Source organism: Diabrotica virgifera, chromosome 1, assembly GCF_917563875.1.
Source record: "Diabrotica virgifera virgifera chromosome 1, PGI_DIABVI_V3a".
Taxonomy (NCBI): Eukaryota; Metazoa; Arthropoda; class Insecta; order Coleoptera; family Chrysomelidae; genus Diabrotica; species Diabrotica virgifera.
Window position 1 is genome coordinate 215,646,930 of NC_065443.1, and position 20,853 is coordinate 215,667,782.

Consider the following 20,853-nt stretch of genomic DNA (forward strand, 5'->3'; position numbering starts at 1 on the left):
CAGTTTAGCAACAATTGAATTGTTAATTAAAAATTTACGGTCGCTATAATAACGACAATAATTATGGTGCATAAGAATAACTATGATTTTTTCATAAAAATATACTATACCTATCTAATTTACTGTACAGAATTAAAATTAGAATATTTAAGCGGCCTCAGGAATATTTTAAAATTATAAACAATTTTTTGGCTTATAAACAAATAGAATATCTCGGGAAATATTAAACTAAATTAAATTATGAAAACGGCATTCGAAAACCAGCGGCAGGACGCTTCTTTTAAAGGAAAAAATGTTTAATTATTACGAGTAGTTCCTGAGATACAACCGGTCAAAGTTGACCGGAATTTACGGCAAAGATATAAACAATAGGATCATAATTTTCAAACCTTCACCTTTTTATTTTTGACGTCTTTCTCCACACTAATTTTCATATCTTTAAAATACTTATAAAATATATTATTATAATAAAAACTATCGATAATACGTGTGAAAATTGCCAAAAATAGCAAAATTCCAATCAAAAATTAGGTTGGAGAAAATGTAACCCTCAAAGTTCAAAATCGGTATACGTTAAAAAATGCATTTTCTCGGCTTCCCATGGAGCAGTTTCCTTCATTCTTTTTTTGTTCCCAAATAACTCGAGTAGAGCCATCGAACTAACGCATTATTAATTGTCAAACTTACTTTTGTTTTGTTATAATAGATTAATTTATTTATAAGAACAGAAAACTACATATTTTTTCCAGTTGTAGGCTTTTTTTAGATAAACTTACTACAAGTGTAACTTTTATAGTTAAAAACATAAATATTCTCATTTGAAAGCTGTATAATTATTTTAACAATTTTTATTTAAACAAATTAAAATTTTGTGTTATAATAAAAAAATTAATTTATTATAACAAAACAAAAGCAAATTTGACATTTAATAATGCATTAGTTCGATGGCTCTACTCGAGTTACTTGGGAACAAAAAAAGAATGCAGGAAATTGCTCCATGGGAAGCCGAGAAAATGCATTTTTTTTAACGTATACCGATTTTGAACTTTGAGTGATACATTTTCTCCAACCTAATTTTTGATTGGAATTTTGCTATTTTTGGTAATTTTCACACGTATTATCGATAGTTTTTATTATAATAATATATGTTATGAGTATTTTAAGGATATAAAAATTTGTGTGGAGAAAGAGGACAAAAACAAAAAGGTGATGGTTTGAAAATTATGATCCTATTGTTTATATCTTTGTCGTAAATTCCGGTCAACTTTGACCGGCTGTATCTCAGGAATTACTCATCATAATTAAACGTTTTTTCTTTTAGAAGAAGCTTCCTGCCACTGCTTTTCGAATACCGTTTTTATAATTTAATTTAGTTTAATATTTCCCGAGATATTTTATTTGTTTTTAAGCCAAAAAATTCTTTATAATTTAAAAATATTCCTGAGGCCGCCTAAATAGTTCAATTTCAGTTCTGTAAAGTACATTAGATAGGTATAGTGCCTTTTTATGAAAAAATCATAGTTATTCTTATGCACCATAATTATTGTCGTTATTATAGCGACCGTAAATTTTTAATTAACAATTCAATTGTTGCTAAACTGTTTACTCAATTTCCATTGGCTTCTGGAATTATAATCTATATAAAAAGGGCTTTTACATTACCAAGTTATTTAATTATTGATTAACAATTACTTATCTAAAATTTTAGTTGAAAATTAAAGATTTTTTTGGAAAAACCCGCTTTTTCCAGGGAAAGTTTTCGTCGAAGTGAATCGGGAAAAACACGTCTCTATGCAGAATTTAATTACGGTGAATTTTTATTTGAGTGTTTTTGGTGTAAAATTAAAATCTTTGGAGTTATAGAGCAAAAATTGAAAAAAACACGATTTTCGGGCGCCATTTTGTTTATAAAAAAAGTAGCACACTATCTGAGGACTTTGCATACCTATATTATTAATATATACCATCATAAGATTCGATTCCAGCAATAAAATTGCTGGTAAATAACTTTTCCCAAAAATGGCCTATTCTCCGATAATCAGCCCAGACTATTATGTTTAGCAATATTTGACCAATATAGAAAGACCAAAAATATAAATAAGAAAATGCGTAATTTCGGTTGAGTTAACACCTTTTTTCTGGTATTCTGGAGCTAATCCCAGTGCTTGAACCTTTCTATACCATGCCCGTCCCAAATGAAAAAGACATCCATGAAGATCTGCTTCAGGAAATGCCATACGAATACCATTATGAATGGAAATTCAAAGTCTGAAGTTGTTACTTAGAGGATAGAGGACAATTAATTGTAAAACATTCTATATTTAAATGCGAGATAATACGAAGACGACTTTTTATCTTGAAGTAAACAAAAGACAAGAGGAATATAATGTCCATTTTTCAAGCCATGTATACTAAACAATTGAGTGAAAGAACGAGGACAGTATTCAAAAGTTGCGTCAACATACCAATTGGAAACAGTCGAAAGAAAACGAAGATTTGAAAAGCATGTTAATATAACAATATGAGTATCTTTGTCATTTTTAATTATAAAATTTTCATTTCTATTTGTAATAATAGAAGATAAATCAAGAGCTTGATGAAATTCAGATATATTTTTGGGAAGTTTAATTAAAGAATTAGTGGTTGTAGCATAATATAAATTTTGTCTCATCTTATTGATATCATTGATAGTAAATGTCTCTATATTTGTCTTCTTAAGTTCTTTACAGATGAGCTTCATTGGTTTTTCGCTGAGATCTTCCACGGCTGCTCTTTTTTATTGGATTGCTTACGTCTTTTCTATTGTAAACTTCGGCAGACAACTTCTCGTGGTTATGATCTAATATTGATTCAATTATCGTTATTTTCACATCCCTGTGTTTTCACAAATGCTTTGCAGGTTTTTTTGGTACATTAGTACATATTTAGCACGGAATGGGACGTTTCGATGCCGCCGGTTCATCGCCGGCCGTTTCGATGCCGCCGGTTAATCGCCGGCCGTGTCGATGCCGCCGGTTCATCGCCAGTCCATTTCATCGCCGTCATATCTCGCATTTCCTAGAATTCCTAATTAATACTAAAAATAACTAATAATTGTAACTGTCGAAAATTCGGAAATATATCAGATAGCGATTAATTTACTGGCGATGAATCGGCCGGCATCGGCATCGAACTGGCGGCATCGAAATGGCGGCGATGAAACGTCCTAGACCCATTTAGCACATATTATTTAGTACAATATAAACAAACAAAAAGATTAAGGTAAAAGTACCTATTCATGGAATCGTTAAGAAGAGATAAGAATCGGAATTGGAATTACCCAGAAAAATTGGCTATTAGATTGTCGGAACAAGTTTCTTTTCTAAAGAGAAATATGTCATACTGTGAAATACATATTTATGTTACCATATTTTATGTACATTTTAGTACCTATTTAAATTATGATTTGGCAACATTGTCTCATTATACAGAGAAGTAGACAAAATATCAGCCTAAATGTTTAACAAACCGGAGGCATTTCGATTGTACCTGGGAGGCATTTCATGTATGAAAATATTTACCTGAAAAAGTGGGAGGCATTTCGATAACGCCGATGCAGGTACACATAATACACAAATTACAACAGCGATATTGTTTATTATCGTTAGATGATTTTGGTTGTTAGCCTTTTCAGTTATTGTCGTGATTCTTGTTTTTTTTTTTTGTTTATTTTAAGACTTTAAGACCTATCGTAAAGCATAACATAAGAAAAAACAAAAGATTTTTATAATATGTTAATATGTACTGTTGAAAAATATTTGAAATTCATGACAAACACTATACCCATTCCCACATATCTATGTTGCTTTCGATACTTTCTTGACGATTCAATCGATTAGTCATCATCGCCAAATCATTCCGAAATTTCCGATCGCATAATTCACTCATTCAAATTCAGAAGACGCGTAGCGGTTTTTAATGACTCTTTCGCTAAAACATCTGCTCTTTTGCGGTCGACTTACTCCTGTGACACACAAGACGCTCAGGAAACAACTTTTGCTAAAAAAAGTCTCCAGGAAACGTCTTATTTAGTCTCTTTGTCGAGTAACTTTATACGGAGATGATACATGACATATTTTACCTTGTTTTTGCATTTTTAACGGTTTCGGTGTTTTTGTCTTACCTGGCTATTGGATTTTTCATTGTGAGATATAAATGCACTCAATGAGTTCTTCAGTTTTCAATGACGTGTTCTGTTCATCTTCGGTCAATCACAATATTATAAACCAATCATGAATGATTAACAAATTCTTAAAAATCTAACAAAAACTATTGTTTAGTTTACTTATATTACAATTTTATTATAGAGTTTAACAACGGAATCGTGATTCGATATTTGTAAGGATTTCATTCTTGTTAAAAATCAGGTAACATGTTGGTAAACAAGATATTAAATGTATCGGAAATTTAATATCACTCGATAGATACTAAATAAGTAATATAATACAAACGACAACTAGATATATTATGTAGTTATTACAAAATGGGGAACACCATTACAATTAGTCGCACACAGATTAGTTTTACGATTGCGAAACCTTTGAGGCCATTAATATTGCATTAATGTACTTTCAAAAATTATTTTGTATTACTAAAATAGAACAAAAAGTAAATAGAATGGAGATGTACACGATTTAAAGCCAAACAGAAAATGGTATAGAATAGAAGAAATAAATATAGTATACACACTTAAGAAAAAATAATAAGTCTTCTTTTAATACTTCCAGTGCATTTTTGATTTACCTCAGTTTATACAGTGAGCACGTAAAGTTCCAACCTTTTTTCCAACCTAAATTCATTTTCTCGAGAATGGATGATTTTGGAAAAATATCCCGAAACGGGTCAATTTTTATTTTAAATTACGACTTTTTGGCATATATATCATACTAGTGACGTCACCCATCTGGGCGTGATGACGTCATCGATGATGTTTTTAAACGGGAATAGGGGTCGTGTGATAGCTCATTTGAAAGGTAATTTAATTCTCTATTCAGTAATATAAACGTTTACATAATTATTTATACAAAGTGTCCAAAAAAAATTTTTTAATTAAATTTATTGACATAAAAAGAAGAATGCATGTAATTTATTTAGTCCAAAATACATTTTACTGCTCTCAGAAAACAGCAAAATTCGTTTATTTGAAAAATAATCATTGCTTTTCGCTTAAATTAAATGTTCAAACTGTCAAGAAGAACGTGGGTGGCTGCTTTAATATTAATTAAACAAAAAACAATATTTATTTGTTCAATTAACATTTATTTCTGTTTTCTGGCAGCAGTAGAATGTATTTTGAATTAAATAAATTACATACACTCTTCTTTTTGTGTTAATTAATTTAATTAAAAAAGTTTTTTTGACATCCTGTATAAATAATTATGTTAATGTTTATACTACTAAATGAAGAATTGAATTACCTTTCAAATGAGCTATCACAGTATGATACATATGCCAAAAAGTCGCAATTTAAAAATAAAAATTGACCTGTTTCGGGATTTTTTCCAAAATCGTCCATTCTCGAGAAAATGAATTTATTCCAACCTTTACGTGCTCACTGTATAAATAACACTACAGATAAGGACTTAGGTCAGAAATCTTAAGACTTAAATTTGACTTTTAATATTTTTATAAACTTTTTTGACAATTGGTAGCGGCCCTAGTCTTAAAGCTACATCTGTCAAATTGGCTCCATTATACTCCTACCGAGGGGACTATTCGCAGTGTTGTGGATAAATTGAGTCCACTGGTTCAGTAAACAATCAACCATCACCCTACGTCCTACGTCGACGAAGATTTGCCGAAAACGCCGTTGTCCGTGAGAACGCAGGAGAATCAGAAGCAGTCGATTTCAGGTCGCTCAATTCTGCCTTCCACTTTCACGGACCACAACTTGCCACAATTTTGCTTCGTGGCACCCACACAAAATTCAACTTGAATAAGTTGAAACAAAATAAGCGATTGACTACCCCAGCTAATTGAAATAATATTCGAAAATATTACCTCAATCATCTAAGATAGCCATCGTTACACCCTTAGCTTAGCTCAGCCACTCAGGTGTGTGTTCGTCTTGTCCTAATGTTAGAAATGAACTCTGAAAATTTAGAATGAAAGCAAAGAAAACAGTATTTTTAACTTATTTTTCCCTTCCATTTTGATTTTGTGTCAGCAAGTAGGGATGAAGTGTCACTTTCATGACAGTGCGACGTAGGCAGTGGCGGGCATGTTCCGTATTGAAAAACAGATACTTACAGAGTAAGAATGTATGGGGTACGTTCAGTTGATGATTTAAATAAAACGGGATATATTAAATAGAAGATAATAACAGAGGATAATAAAAGAGGGCGCCAACGAGTTTTTAATGAAGAAAACTGGTAAAACAAATATGTAGAAGAAAATTATTGTTAATGAAATATTAAAGAAAATAAAATAAAATAATTATTTAAAAATAAAATATCAAAGATGTAACGTTACAAACTAACCCAGGAGCTGAAAATAGCGACCATAGATAACGATGTGTGATCGTTGAATGGCTCTGGAGCAGTTTTTGCATGAATGGTACGTCAGCAAACAAAATTGTCAAATTTGGAACGATACCAATCCGACAAGAAGGAGATCCAGATCCACCAAGCATTCCGAAAAGTGTGTTTTGTGTGAATGTTGGGCTGGCGATATCATCGGTCCATATATCTTTGATGTCATCCCCCTCGTCACCTGCGAGCACTATAGGCCTATGCTTGTCAATTTCTATGAGCCTGAATTGGATGATATTATGAAAACCAATGACATGAGGTTTCAACAGGAAGGCGCTACATGTTACACAGCTCAAGCCATATTAGACATCCTGCATGAGCGATTTAAGGGCATGCTGCGGACATTTGGACGATTAGACCAGGGTAATAAGCTGGAAATATACCATGTTCGGGACACTCAAAGATCCAGGTAGCTGACTACTTTTTTAGTTATTGTAGACCTATAGGAACAAAACCTACCTGTTTCCTGCCTAAAGTTCGCGTCCGTTTTTTATTGATTAATAATTTAGTGCAAAAATCGCGATTTTTTCGATTTTTTTGCACCCTATTCATAAGCTAAACAGTTGACATAAAACTACAAAATTTAATTTTTTAGAACATTGAAAAACCTTCAAAATGCCGATTTTTTAACGTTAAAAAGTTAATTTGTTGCTACGCAAACTGCAAAATAAGTGAAAATCGTTATTTGTTAATAACTTTTACTAAAACTACTTTAGAACTTTAGGGTTTCACCCAAAGTTGTGTATTGGGGTACCTTAAAATTTGAGACCGATCCATTAATTAGTTTGAAAGTTATTATATTTGTTTATCCCAGAGACCTTTATTTTGCAATAACATAAGACAGAAAATAATGCAGATAAGGCAATTCTGCGTATGTCAAATTAAAGTAGAAAAGTGATCTATCAAAATGTACTAAAAAAAGATAAAAAAAATTATCTAATATAGTCAAAAATAGTAATGCCAAATTTTTGAAATTTGTAGTTTATAAATATTTAGAACAATTTTAAAAATATTGTCCGTAGAAAAAATCATTTTACATATTCGAAAAGTTGGTATTCTACACGAATTTTTAAAAATGTTGTTCAGTTGGTGACTAGTCATGGTAAGTGAAGGTGGAGCTGGGACCCGACAAATGCACGAGTTCAAAAACTAAAAAGGCCACTTAAAACTACTATCATTTTCTATATCTCGGGATCTACTGAATATATTTTGATCTTTCTTTTTTTAATTTGTATTTAATTTTTCTGTACATTACAAATATGTAATTTGTCTATTTGCAATTTGACATTTATTAATTAATAAACAATCTAATTTGTTTAAACAATTTTTGAATAAATAATTTTTCCCCAAAATCCATGTTTTTAATCAGACTATCATTATTAATCATAGAAAAAGTTAAGTTGTACTTTAAAATAAATAAATTATCTTCAATAAATAATTATCTAATAAAAATAATTTATTTATTAAAGTGAACTTTAACATTTTGTATGATCATTAATGATACTATGATTAAAAAAAATAGATTTTTGTAAAAAAAATATTTTTTCAAGAATTGTTTAAACAAATTAGACTGATTATTAATTAATAAATTTATAAACAAATTGCATATTTGTAATGTACGTAGAAATTGCATACAAATTAAAAAAAGAAAGATGAAAATCCATTGAGTTGATCCGGAGATACAGAAAATTGTATTTAGTTGGAAATTGCTTTTTCGGTATTTTAACTCGGTGGATTCGTAGGTTCCCCCTAGTAACCGTTTGAACTACAATTTTGAAAAATCGTAGAGGGTGCTGTGAAGATACAATATTTATGCAAATTTTTTTAACAAAAAATGCAAACCCATTATTTAAAGTAACATCAATGAAATTCCTTAATTATTATAAACAAATTAGCTGTGAATTAAAAAAAAACAAATGGCTAACTTTGTCCCTAATCAACCCAGGCTAAATTTTTTTATATGAAAATTCGTGTTAAAATACTAGCTTTCCGAATATATAAAAAGATTGTTCCTACGGACAATATTTGTCAAGTTATTCTAAATGTTTATAAACTACAAAATTTCAAAAATTTGGCATTAGGATTTTAATTTTTTCATCTTTTTTTAATACATTTTGATACTATCAGTCTTCTACTTTCGTTTGGCATACTCAGAATTGCCCAATGTTTATTATTTTCTGTCTTATGTTATGGCAAAATAAATGTCTCTGGGATAAACAAATAGAATAACTTTTAAACTAATTAATGGATCGGTCTCAAATTTTGAGGGTTTGTTAAGTACCAAAATAACCAACTTTGGGTGAAACCCTAAAATTCTAAGTTAAATTTAGTAAAAGTTTGTAGTTTTATGTCAATTGTTTTTGAATAGGGTGCAAAAAATCGAAAAAATTGCGATTTTTGCAATAAATTGTTAATATGTAATTAAAAAACGGACGCGAACTCTAGGCAGGGAACAGGTAGGTTTTCTTCCTATAGGTCTACAATAACTAAAAAAGTAGTCTGCTATCTGGATCTTTGAGTGTCCTGAGAAAATCCTTATTACCCTGGACTAGATGTTATATTCCATGCATAATGGCATCGGGTTATATTCCATGCTTAATTTCAAACAAATAAAAAAATTCGACGATATTGTCAATCAAGGTGCACTAGTCTGGAATTCTTGTTTTGGTTTTGTAGTCCTAAATAAGTATTTACCTGTCTTGCCATTTCCTTCAATTCAGATTTCTCTGAACGAGAGACGACTGTGACGAGAGGCCGAGAAGAAGAATAAATAACTGTTATTTTTTCTTTTTCTTGGGTTCTATATTTTATATATCAATCTGCAATACCCTATAGCAAACAAGTTTTATATAACGTGCAAAATGATTAATTTTTTATTGATATTTAAAAGCAAATATTATTAAGGCTATGGGTACATAATTCGCAAATATTTTACGTGTATCCCTACTTTTTCTGTCTTTACACGGCAAATTACGTGTAGTAAAATTCACACTGGTATGGATATGTAAACATTACTAGAATGTCATTCTACTTGAAAATGTCATAATTAATTTAAAAAGATGGCTTTTGAATGTTCTTGGATAACTGTTATTTTTATAATTACAAATTATTAATTCAGTTAATAAATGTGATAATTTTTTCACTAACTATGTTTTCAGTGATTGTAATAATTTATTTGTACAACAAAAACTAATAATCAATCGAGAAAAGAGGAAAAGTGCTAAAGTGATTTTTTAATAATATATTGTTATTATGGAACGCTTACAATTTTGAACATCTCAACAAAAAAATACTTGGATCACAGGATATATCTGATGTATTCTCTGCTTGGATCTTCCACAAATAATACACAATAAATAACTTTTTATTAAGTTCACGTCTTTAATCAATTATTTATCAAATACACTATATATCAATAATATTTAATCAATTTCTCAAAATATTCCCGATGCAATGTCAAATATTTAAAATTGTCACTGATTGTCAGTGTGTGACTGACAATATATGCTGACAATATTATATTCGGCTGAGTGCGTTGTAAGACAAAGGCAGATTTGGAAAATATTACCACGGCATTGTGTTCATTTTTTTCGAATCCTGAAAAAACCAATAAATATTTTTGAAAAATTTAAACGCAGAATGAAAGACTAAATTATTATCGAGGGCCGAAAGTCCCTTGGAATAAATAAAAAGTTTATTTTGAATGAGATATTTGAAATTAAAAATCACACTAAATTTTTCCTTAGTTTTTCACCCCTGTAACTTATTAAAATAAACATTATAGAAGTTCTCAGGGACTTTCGGCCCTCGCTATTAACGTAATCTTTCATTCTGCATTTAAATTTTTCAAAAATACTTATTAGTTTTCTCAGGATTCGAAAAAAATGAATCCCCATTTGAATAGCATTGCAGCCGAAAATACGTACCGATCCTCTTAAGCCGTAATTCATTTTATTTTCTATACCTATAAAAATAATCTATGAGTCAGCTACCTCTAAATTATTGTTTGAACACTTTTCGTTTACGCCTTATCAAAAACTCATTATATTCTTGACATAATAATATAGCTTTTATAGTACAGGGATTAAGAACAAATATTCCAGATAAGCAGAATATAAATAGACACTTACTAAGAATACCTATAAATTGCCGAAACAGTTTATAATGTAGTTATGTACTATCTCAAGTAATTAATCAATAGCAATTTGGGCGTGTATACGGAATTTTATTTGTGTTTCTGATTAAAATATATTTTCGAAGCATATTTACAAAATAAAATCTAATTTTTTAAATATTGCTCCAAAACGAATAAAAACTTTTTTATGAAAATTTATGTTATCTATGTGTTAGCATGCAATGGCCAAAAAACCGAAGTAGCAAAAATGTTTTTTCTCGATTTCTTGTAGAATTATTAATTCAGATAGATAGATTTAAAGAGGTGGCCTTTTGGCCTATTCCACTGCTACCTATTCAGATCTATTGTGGCCCTTTAGTCTTACATTACATTTTATGGCATGACTCATTTTAAAAGGTCTAATAGCTTCGATACTGAACCTTCCATGTAGCTATATACCGGTGGATTTTCTTCTCCTAATGCAAAGAACCGCTGTTTCTTCTTCCAGGTGACAGTATCTGCATAGGTCATCATCTGACAACCCCATCAGCTTCATGTGCCTATTCAGCTTGCAGTGTCGTGTTAGCAGACCTACTATGGCTTTGACTGTTTCGTGTATTTGCTGATTAGGTCTACCGTAAATTTTGGCTAATGTTCCGTAATGAGCTGTTTCGCCTGTCTTTGTCCTGGTAAATTCCTCCACCATTCCAAAGATTTGTGAGCTACCCACTTTCTTGTTACTACCTTTGCAACGCCGCAAAAGGGTTCTAGTCCAACGAATGGCATTGATGAGCCTTGTTTGGCCATTTCATTGCCCTTATGACCATTGTGCCCCGTTACTCAGACTACCGTAACCTTGCTACGGTCTTCTAGTTTATTGAGGGCACGCACACAATTACATACTAATTTATACAGAATTGACCTATACAGAATTGAGTGCCTTACGCACTGCCTGACTAATTCTGAAGATGGTAATTGAACGGAACGTTCTTTCCTGCCTTTCTATTTCTTCCACACAGTGATGGGTTGCCGTTATTTGCTCCTGGAAAACTGTGACATGCTTAGATATACTTATCGGGAAATGTATCCCTTGATTTGTTCCTACTATGCGGCTCCCACAGCTTCCGATGTTTTTGAGCCATCAGTGTACCAGGTAGCAGCAGCTTGTATGGATGCACCTTCCTTTCAGTCTTCCCAGCCTAGTATATTAAATTGTGAACTTATTGTTGATATTAATTGAGAATATACAGCGACTTTTTTAAATGTCAAGGTAAAATAAAACAATATTAATTCCAAAAATATACTTAAATAATGTTTGAGCTAATATTTAGGTTGACTAGGTGCGACTGTTTCTCGATTTTGTTTTATGGAATAGAAGCTTGGACCTTTAATGAAAAAAAGAATATGTGTACTTTGTACGCACGTAAGAAGTTATACTTCTATTATGTGATTTCAACGAAATTGATATACATATGCACTTCAAACAGTGTATTTATATTTTATTTAAATATTAAACTAATTTTAATACTTACTACATACTTTCCAAAAATTTTTATTAAAACAATACCAAAAATTAAAAAAATAAAAGAATAAAACACACATAAACACGTTGAAAAATGCCACAAGAAATGATTTCTGAACAATAATTGAATGGTGGGCTGCAACAATGTTGCAAGCGACAGAATTGAGATTATGCAGGAGATGAAAAAAACATATTGACAAGCTATTTATGAACATACGGATACCAACATTGCGGTACGAAAAACTCAGGGAAGGCAAAATGTTTTTAGCCAGATTGAAAGATGCTTGCATTGGTCTTTGGATATAGAATTCAATTGTTGGCAAAATTTTTAACTAAATACGCATTTTCTGAAAAAAAACTATATAACAAATATACCTACAATCATAAAATGTATAAAAAAAACTCGCATTGGGATTCTGGATAGGCGAGCTAGGCGAACTGAACGTTTTACTGTTTGACAATTCTGAATTTAATTAAAGTTTGATTTTTGTGGAATTAAAATATTAAAATATAACAAAACATAGAGTAAGAAAACAATATATTAGATGAAGATTGGTAGAAATTTTTTTGGTAATCAAATTATGTAAATCAAAGCATTACCTACTAGGTAGGTAATACCTATTTTCTATTTTCCAAGTAGGTAAGTATGTACCTATGTAATTTTTTATTACAATACTTAAACATTTACAATTACGTACCTGTGGCTTTTAAAAACTATTTAAAAAGTCACTACAATAATTATAAACTTACTTTTGTCTGTATCCTCACAACAATAAAAACTAATATACACAACATTTGTTTACTCATAACCATTGACGTATTAATAAAATAACCGACATATTGAACAATTATTGTTGACAGGTCATTTAGTCCAGGGCGCATCTGTTTTGAGATGGACGTTGAGAGGTGACTCAAATTTTTTTGCAAAAATTGCTTGAAAATAAATCAAATAATAATATTTGAGTTATCCTCCCTCTCAAAAAGGTCCGGAACATTGTTTAAATAATCAAAATGTCAAAAATTAAAGGAACAATTCGATTTTTTTCTTCGTTTTTTGATTATAATTTTAAAAGTATTAATTTCCCAGAAAAGTTGTACTGACATAAAAGTTGCGCAATTAAATTTCCTACAATATAGAATTGGTTAAAAATTTTAAAAATAGTCACGCTAGTTGCAAAATTGCAATAATTGCGAAAAAACCATACAAAAACAAGTATTCGCATTTTACGTTTTTAAACCATTTATGCTAGACTTAGGACCTTCGTGTTTCAACCAGAAAAACTTTATGATACAGTAAAACAATACTGTGAATTTCATTAAGATCGGTTTAATAGATTTTGCAAAATAAATTTGGCAATCCAGCTTTCGCAAAAAAAAATTATTTTTTCAAAATGTTACAGGACTGAAAATAAAGCAGATAGCAAGTTGAAATATTTTTTGCTTATAGAAGTGTACTGTACCTTTCATTTGAAATTTTCAAAATTAAAATCGATTGATTACCACGGCGTCAGAAAATTTTTGAAATAAACAATAATTTTTGGTGCTACGCGCAGGACAGCGGTGTTCGATTCACACAAGTTGATTTCCACCAAAATTTCTTCCAATCTTTATCTAATATATTATTTTCTTACTCTATATTTTGTTGAATTTTAATATGTTTAATTCCACAAAAATCAAACTAATTTTATTATTGTTTGTGAAATATTGTTTAAACAATTGCATATGTTTAAAAATAATAAACTTTTATTATTTAAGTTAAAATATATGAACAAAGAAAGTTTTTGCTAATAAAAATGTTATTTCAAAGGATAGAGTATGTGTTTTTATTTTGCAATAAACAAATTTATTTATTTATATCGAAATGTAATAAAAATTAAAATGTATCAATCATTATCAAAGGTCATTGGAATGCCCAATCAGAGCAAACTATCATCTGTCCTGCGCGTAGCACCAATAATTAATGTTTATTTAAAAAAATTCCTGACGCCGTGGTGTTAATCGATTTTAATTTTGCAAAATTGCAAATGAAAGGTACAGTACCCTTCTATAGGAAAAAAAAAATTTCAACTTGCTATCTGCTTTATTTTCAGTCCTGTAACATATTGAAAAAATGAATTTTTTTTACGAAAGCTGGATTGCAAAATTTATTTTGCAAAATCTATTGAACCGATCTTAATGACGTTTACAGTATTGTTTTACTGAATCATAGAGTTTTTCAAGGTGAAATATGAAGGTCCTAAGTGCAGCACAAATGGTTGAAAAACGTAAAATGCGAATACCTGTTTTTGTATGTTTTTTTCACAATTATTGCTATTTTGCAACAAGGGTGACAATTTTTTAAATTTTTAACTAATTCTATATCATAGGAAATTTAATTACGCAACTTTTATGTTAGTACAACTTTTCTCGAAAATGAATACTTTTAAAGTTATAATCAAAAAACCAAGAAAATAATCGAATTTTTCCTTAATTTTTTGACATTTTGATTATTTAAACAATGTTCCGGACCTTTTTGAGAGGGAGGATAACTCAAATATTATTATTTGATTTATTTTCAAGCAATTTCTGCAAAAAAATTTGAGTCACCTCTCAACGTCCAAATGTACTAATATTTTTACGGATGCGCTCTGGTCTAATTGTAATTACCCAATCAGAGCACATATAACGTTTCAGCTGCGCCCAGGACCAAGACTTTTGATGAATTCGCACACATGTAAATTTACTCACAACACGCATAAAGAAGTATAACTTCAAAAACTGGAATCATTCGAGCTGTGATTCTGAATTCTGAAAATATCGTGGACAGGACACGTCACAAACGAAGGGGGTCTGAAAAGGATGAATAAAGAAAGGGAAATTTTAAATACTGATTGTAAGGGAAAGATCCAAGGAAATAGCGTTGGGAAGCGTAGAATATTATAGCTGCTCAACCTGAGAGAATGGTACTGATGTACATCAAACTGACTTTTCAAAGCAGCCGTCTCTTAGGTCCAAATAGCCATGATGATTGCCGACCTCCGTCGCGAAGATGGTACTTGAAGAAGAGGAATAGAGAGAAACAATTCAGAACATATTATCAAGAAAGTTAAAACTAACAAACAGAAAATAATTCAAGCCAACGAGTAAACAATGCAGAAGCCTAGTCGAGAGTTGTTTGAACAAGGAACATCTTATTTTTAATCCATGAGTGGAACATTTTACGCAATCACTAATCTCAAAATACAAATTAAACGAATTTGTTTATAGTAATATATTTTCAATTAAAATTTCCTTTAAATATAATACATGCAATTGAATTATTATTATTGAATGACATACATATGTTTTTTGTATTAACAATAATTTATATCATAAGGCCAACAATAATTATTATCTCTAGTATATGGTACTGATTGTTGGATAATTATTAAGAATAATGTAGGAGTATGACTAGTAAAAGTCTAAAGAAAACACGATTGAAGACGGATAAACAAACTATGTTTCATAAAGCTAATTAATCTTGGCATATATTAATATACAGGGTGTAACAAAAATACAGGTCATAAATTAAATCATATATTCTGGGACCAAAAATAGTTCGAATGAACCTAACTTACCTTAGTACAATTATGCACAAAAAAAAGTTAAAGCCATTTGAAGTTACAAAGTGAAAATCGATTTTTTCGAATATATCGAAATCTATTAGAGATTTTTTATGGAAAATGGACATGGGGCATTCTTATGGCAGGAGCATCTTAAAGAAATATCATAGTGAAATTTGTTCACCCCATAAAAATTTTATGGGGGTTTTATTCCCTTAAACCCCCCAAAATTTTGTGTACGTTCCAATTAAATTATTATTGTGGTACCATTAGTTAATTACAACGTTTTTAAAACTTTTTGCCTCTTAGAATTTTTTAGATAAAGCAGTTTTTATCGAGTTGCGGCTTCTTTTTTAATACGTTTACAGAAAAATTGTATGGGGGTTTTGTTCCTTTAAACCCCCCAAATGTTTGTGTACGTTCCAATTAAAATATTACTGCAGTACGATTAGTTAGACACAGTGTTATTAAAACTTTTTTGCATCTTTTATATTTTTTCGATAAGGCACCTTTTATCGAGATGTGGCTTCTTTTTTAATATGGTTCAAAACATACCTAAAAACGTAAATCATAAATAAATTTTCATATTATTACCAAGTCTCCATAATCGTACTTAACCATATACAAAAATATGTGGTGGATTTAAAAAATATTCACAATAACTCGATAAAAACTGACTTTTCGAAAAAGGCAAAAAAGTTTTTGAAACATTGTGTTTAACTAATGGTACTACAATAATAATTAGATTGGAACGTACACAAAAGTTTGGGGGGTTTACAGGAACAAAACCCCCATAAATGTTTTATGGGGTGCATAAATTTCACTATAATTTTTTTCTAAGATTTTCTTGCTATAATAATGCCACATGTCCATTTCCAATAAAAAATCTCTAATAGCTTTCGATTTATTTAAAAAAATCGATTTTTATTTTGTAACTTCAAAGGGCTGTAACTTTTTTTATATGTATATTTGTACTAAGGTAAGTTAAGTCCAATCGAACTATTGTTGGTCCTAGTATATGTGATTTAATTAATGACCTGTATTTTTGTATATGTTACCGGCCAAACCCGATTTCAGGACAAACTAGTTTGTCCTAAGCGCGTTAGGATGAACTAGTATGGCCTAGGCCAAACTAGTTTATCCTGATATAAATACACATACTTCAGGCCAAACTAGTTTATCCTGATATAATAAAGACTCACACTTCAGGATAAACTAGTACGTCCTAGTCTAAACCAATTTAGCCGAGTCGAAAGTAATTTAGCGAACATGTAAGAACTTTTACATGCGGGGAATTCCCAAATCACGTCCCAACAGGGATGGCGAAAAAATTATACATCGATATATTGTATCATATTTATGATACATCGAATGAAGATATTGATACATGCTATAAATCAATATATTCTTGTATAATTAAATAATATAAAAAATAATAAATAAATGGATGAGATTTTCTCCAAAAATTAAAAGAAAAGATACACTTACGAATAAAATCGAGAAGGAATTAATATTGTTTTCACCAATTTTGAAAAAATGTGAAAACGTTGAATTATCCACGTCCGTCTGTCCGTCCGTTCGTCCGTCTGTCGGTGAACTCAACTCCTCCGTCATTATACCAGGTAGAATGACAAATGAGGTGTCAAATGAAAGCTTACAATCCAAGGATGGTACTTAAGGTGAGAAATTTGACCTAGGCTGTCTGTCCGTCCGACCGCGAATATTATTGTTTGTTTGTTACGAATAATTATAATTTTAATAAAAATGATTATTGTTTCAAGAACAAAGTATTTTATTCAATTTATTATATATATTTAGCCGTACTAGTTCGCTAAATTACTTTCTTCTTCTTGGCCTTTTCCCATTATGAGTTTGCCGTTTTCGTCTTCCATAGCACTCTATTCTCCCAGTCGCCATCTCTGAGGTCTCTATCTATCATAGCATTTCCTATGTGAGTTTTCCATCTCACAGCAGGTCTTCCTCTCCGTCTTCCTCCCCGCGGGTCCCAGTCCAGTAATCTTTCCGGCCACCTGTTCTCCGGCATTCTTTGTACATGCCCGTACCATTTCAGGTCTCTACTTTTACCAGTGGCGGCTGGTCAGAGGAGGCAAGGGAGGCTTAGCCTCCCCATAAATTTTTTACACGTGCTACACTGTTTTGTTTACTTTGCTATTTTGCTTCGCGTTAGAGATATCGGAAAAAGTTATTTGAACAAGTTATTCCAAATAATATTCTAACCCCACATACCAAATTTCATCACAAAATTCGCACTTTTAGTTTTTTCATTATTTGTAGTCAGGATCCTAAAATCGCAGAGGAGGCTGCTGGCCGGAAAATCTCACTTGCTAATCCGGTCTCCTTAGAGCTGCATTATATTTGGAACAACTTGTTCAAATAACTTTTTCCGATATCTGTAATGCAAAGCAAAATATCGGTAATTTACCGTGTTTTTGGATTCGCAGTAGGCCGCTTTTAGAATTAAAAAAAATTCAGTTGAGTGTCTTAAAAAATGTGAACCTTCAACTTGAATGGACTGCAAAACTTCAAATCTGTATTTATTTTGATTGCATATCTACTTACAGAGATAGAATTGTTAACAAATAAACGACACAAACTTTGGTAATACACTTTTACAATTAGACTAACTATTTTTAAAAAGATATGATATTATGAAATTGTGAATTATGATGATATTATAAAATGTAAATAAAAAATGGTCAAAAAAATGGGGCCGTAAATTAGATTTTTTTGGCGGATTTTTTTTGCTAGTGCAAATTTGTCTAGATATTTTACAGTTAGGTATAGCCTACCCTATTGTAAAAATCACGAGCCGCCACTAACTTTTACTACCACAACTTTTTTGTCATTGAGCATTCTACTTCTATTCTGTTTCATATTTCCTCTGTTCTTATTCTATCCTACCTAGTAGTAGCCACTTTCTCATAAACTCAAATTCAACTGTTCGTATTACTTTTATTTCGTATTATTTTTGGCACTGGCCATTCTTCCGCTCTTGTAGGGTAATATTCAGCACTACGCCCTGAAAAATCCTTTTTTGTTTTCTTTAGTTAGAGTGTTCTTCCATATCACTCCATGGAGTGCTTTCGTGGCTTGTTTTCCCCGTACTATTTCCATTTCTATATCTTTTATAGATAGTGCCGTCTCGGTTTATCTTTTACCTTAAATACTTAAAAGTCTTAGGTACAACTCTTAATAGTGTCTTCTAAACTTGAACTTTAGAACAACGTTTAAATCAGCAACTAATCTGTAATCAATTACTTTCGACTAGATTAAATTGGTTTAGACTAGGCTTAACTAGTTTATCCTGATATAAAAACATACACTTCAGGATAAACTAGTTTGGCCTGAAGTGTGTGTTTTTATATCAGGATAGACTAGTTTGGCCTGAAGTGTATGTATTTATATCAGGATAAACTAGTTTGTCCTACGCGCGATAGGACAAACTAGTTTGGCCTAGGCCATACTAGTTTATCCTAACGCGTTTAGGACAAACTAGTTTGGCCTAGGCCAAACTAGTTTGTCCTGAAATCTGGTTTGGCCGGTAACATATACATAAAAATTAATAAAAAATTTTTATTAAGGAAACCATACCCGTTTAGTTATAAATGTAAATGTAACTATACGGTGATTACAACTAATCAGTTCTTTTGTCGTTTTGTTATCTCGAAAATTTTCAAAATATTCATAATCTCATTCTTTTTTACAGACTCTCCAACACGGATTTCCACACAAACCGACATCTTTAGCATGGGATTCATCGCTGAGATTAATATGTATAGGAACGGCAACTGGCGCTATCAAAGTCTTCGGACAACCAGGAGTAGAATTCTACGGGCAGCATCAAAACCCCATCGCCGTTACGAAACTAGTCTTCCTCCCTAACCAAGGTAAATACTTTATGTATTACAATTTATTTATTTTTTTATGTATAATATTTACTGGTTCTGTGACAAAATAAATGAATGTGTCTCAATTCCCTAGCGTCTCACCCAGGCGAGGATCTAAAAATTCATAATAGGGGGTGGGCAGACTTACCTCAAATACAAATATTATATTTTCCAGATTTAGCCATACGACTCACACTTACCCTAAGGATAAAATACACTATATTTATAATCCCAGATACCTACGGTATCAAAAGGATTGATAGACAATTCACGACTATTAATCTTACTGGTCGTTCTTTACCATAAAGATTAACCTAACCTTTCTACCATCAATGGGTAGGTACGCATGGATTATCTAGTAAAATACAAATTTTTATATCTTTATTGTATCGCAAATTTGAAACATGACTTTTCATGAGATAAGGTTTATACCCAGTGTAATGTATTTGCATTTTAATATCATTTTTGTTATTTTTTGAATTGAGAAAAATATTTCCGTTGTTTATGGTTCCACCGGTACCCAAACAAATGCGCCTGCAGATTATTTTTCAGAGAAGGGTGTTTTATTAGATTTTATGGCTTCTTTCAATTCTTTGGAAGCGGTTGTCGTGTAATTTAGTGTTGTACTGATGGCCTAAAGTTTAGAGTTTACAGAAAAAAAATAATAATATAAAAAATACTTATAGACAAAATACAATAGGGGGATCCATGGACCCGTTGACCCCCCCCCCCGTATCCGCGCCTGGTCTCACCCCCTTCCAGTATTGATCCGGGGTAAATGAATATAAGCGTCATCAAATTCGTCAGTTCAATAAGACGGAGAGGCAGTTTGATTTTTAAATACGACGCCGACGTTGGAAAATCTAGGCGAGAATAGGAAAGTAATCTTCTTCTTGTGGTGCTGTCTCCTTTAGTGGAGGTTAACAACTACAGTGGCAAATTTGTCTCTGTCCAATGCGGCTCTAAACAAAGATGTTGAATCAAGGCCGGTCCAGTATCTGATATTTCTAAGCCATGAAATTTGACGCTTACCGGGACCTCGTTTTCCTTCAGTCTTACCCTAGATCAGTGGTTTCCAACCATTTTGTACCTGCGCCCCTCTTTAAAAAAATAAAATTGTTCCGCCCCTTTAATTTTTAACATATCTAATTTTATAAAT

At 31.3% G+C, this 20,853-nt stretch overlaps 1 protein-coding gene across 3 annotated transcripts in view; it reads left to right on the forward strand.

Moving 5' to 3' along the window:
• LOC114326415 (lethal(2) giant larvae protein) overlaps window positions 1-20,853 on the forward strand; it is a 223,022-nt gene that overhangs the window by 109,657 nt on the left and 92,512 nt on the right. For all 3 annotated transcript variants that reach the window (XM_028274780.2, XM_050647172.1, XM_050647176.1), the window contains exon 3: window positions 19,514-19,694. In XM_028274780.2, coding sequence (XP_028130581.1) covers window positions 19,514-19,694 — 181 coding nt within the window. The remainder of the gene's footprint in view (window positions 1-19,513; window positions 19,695-20,853) is intronic.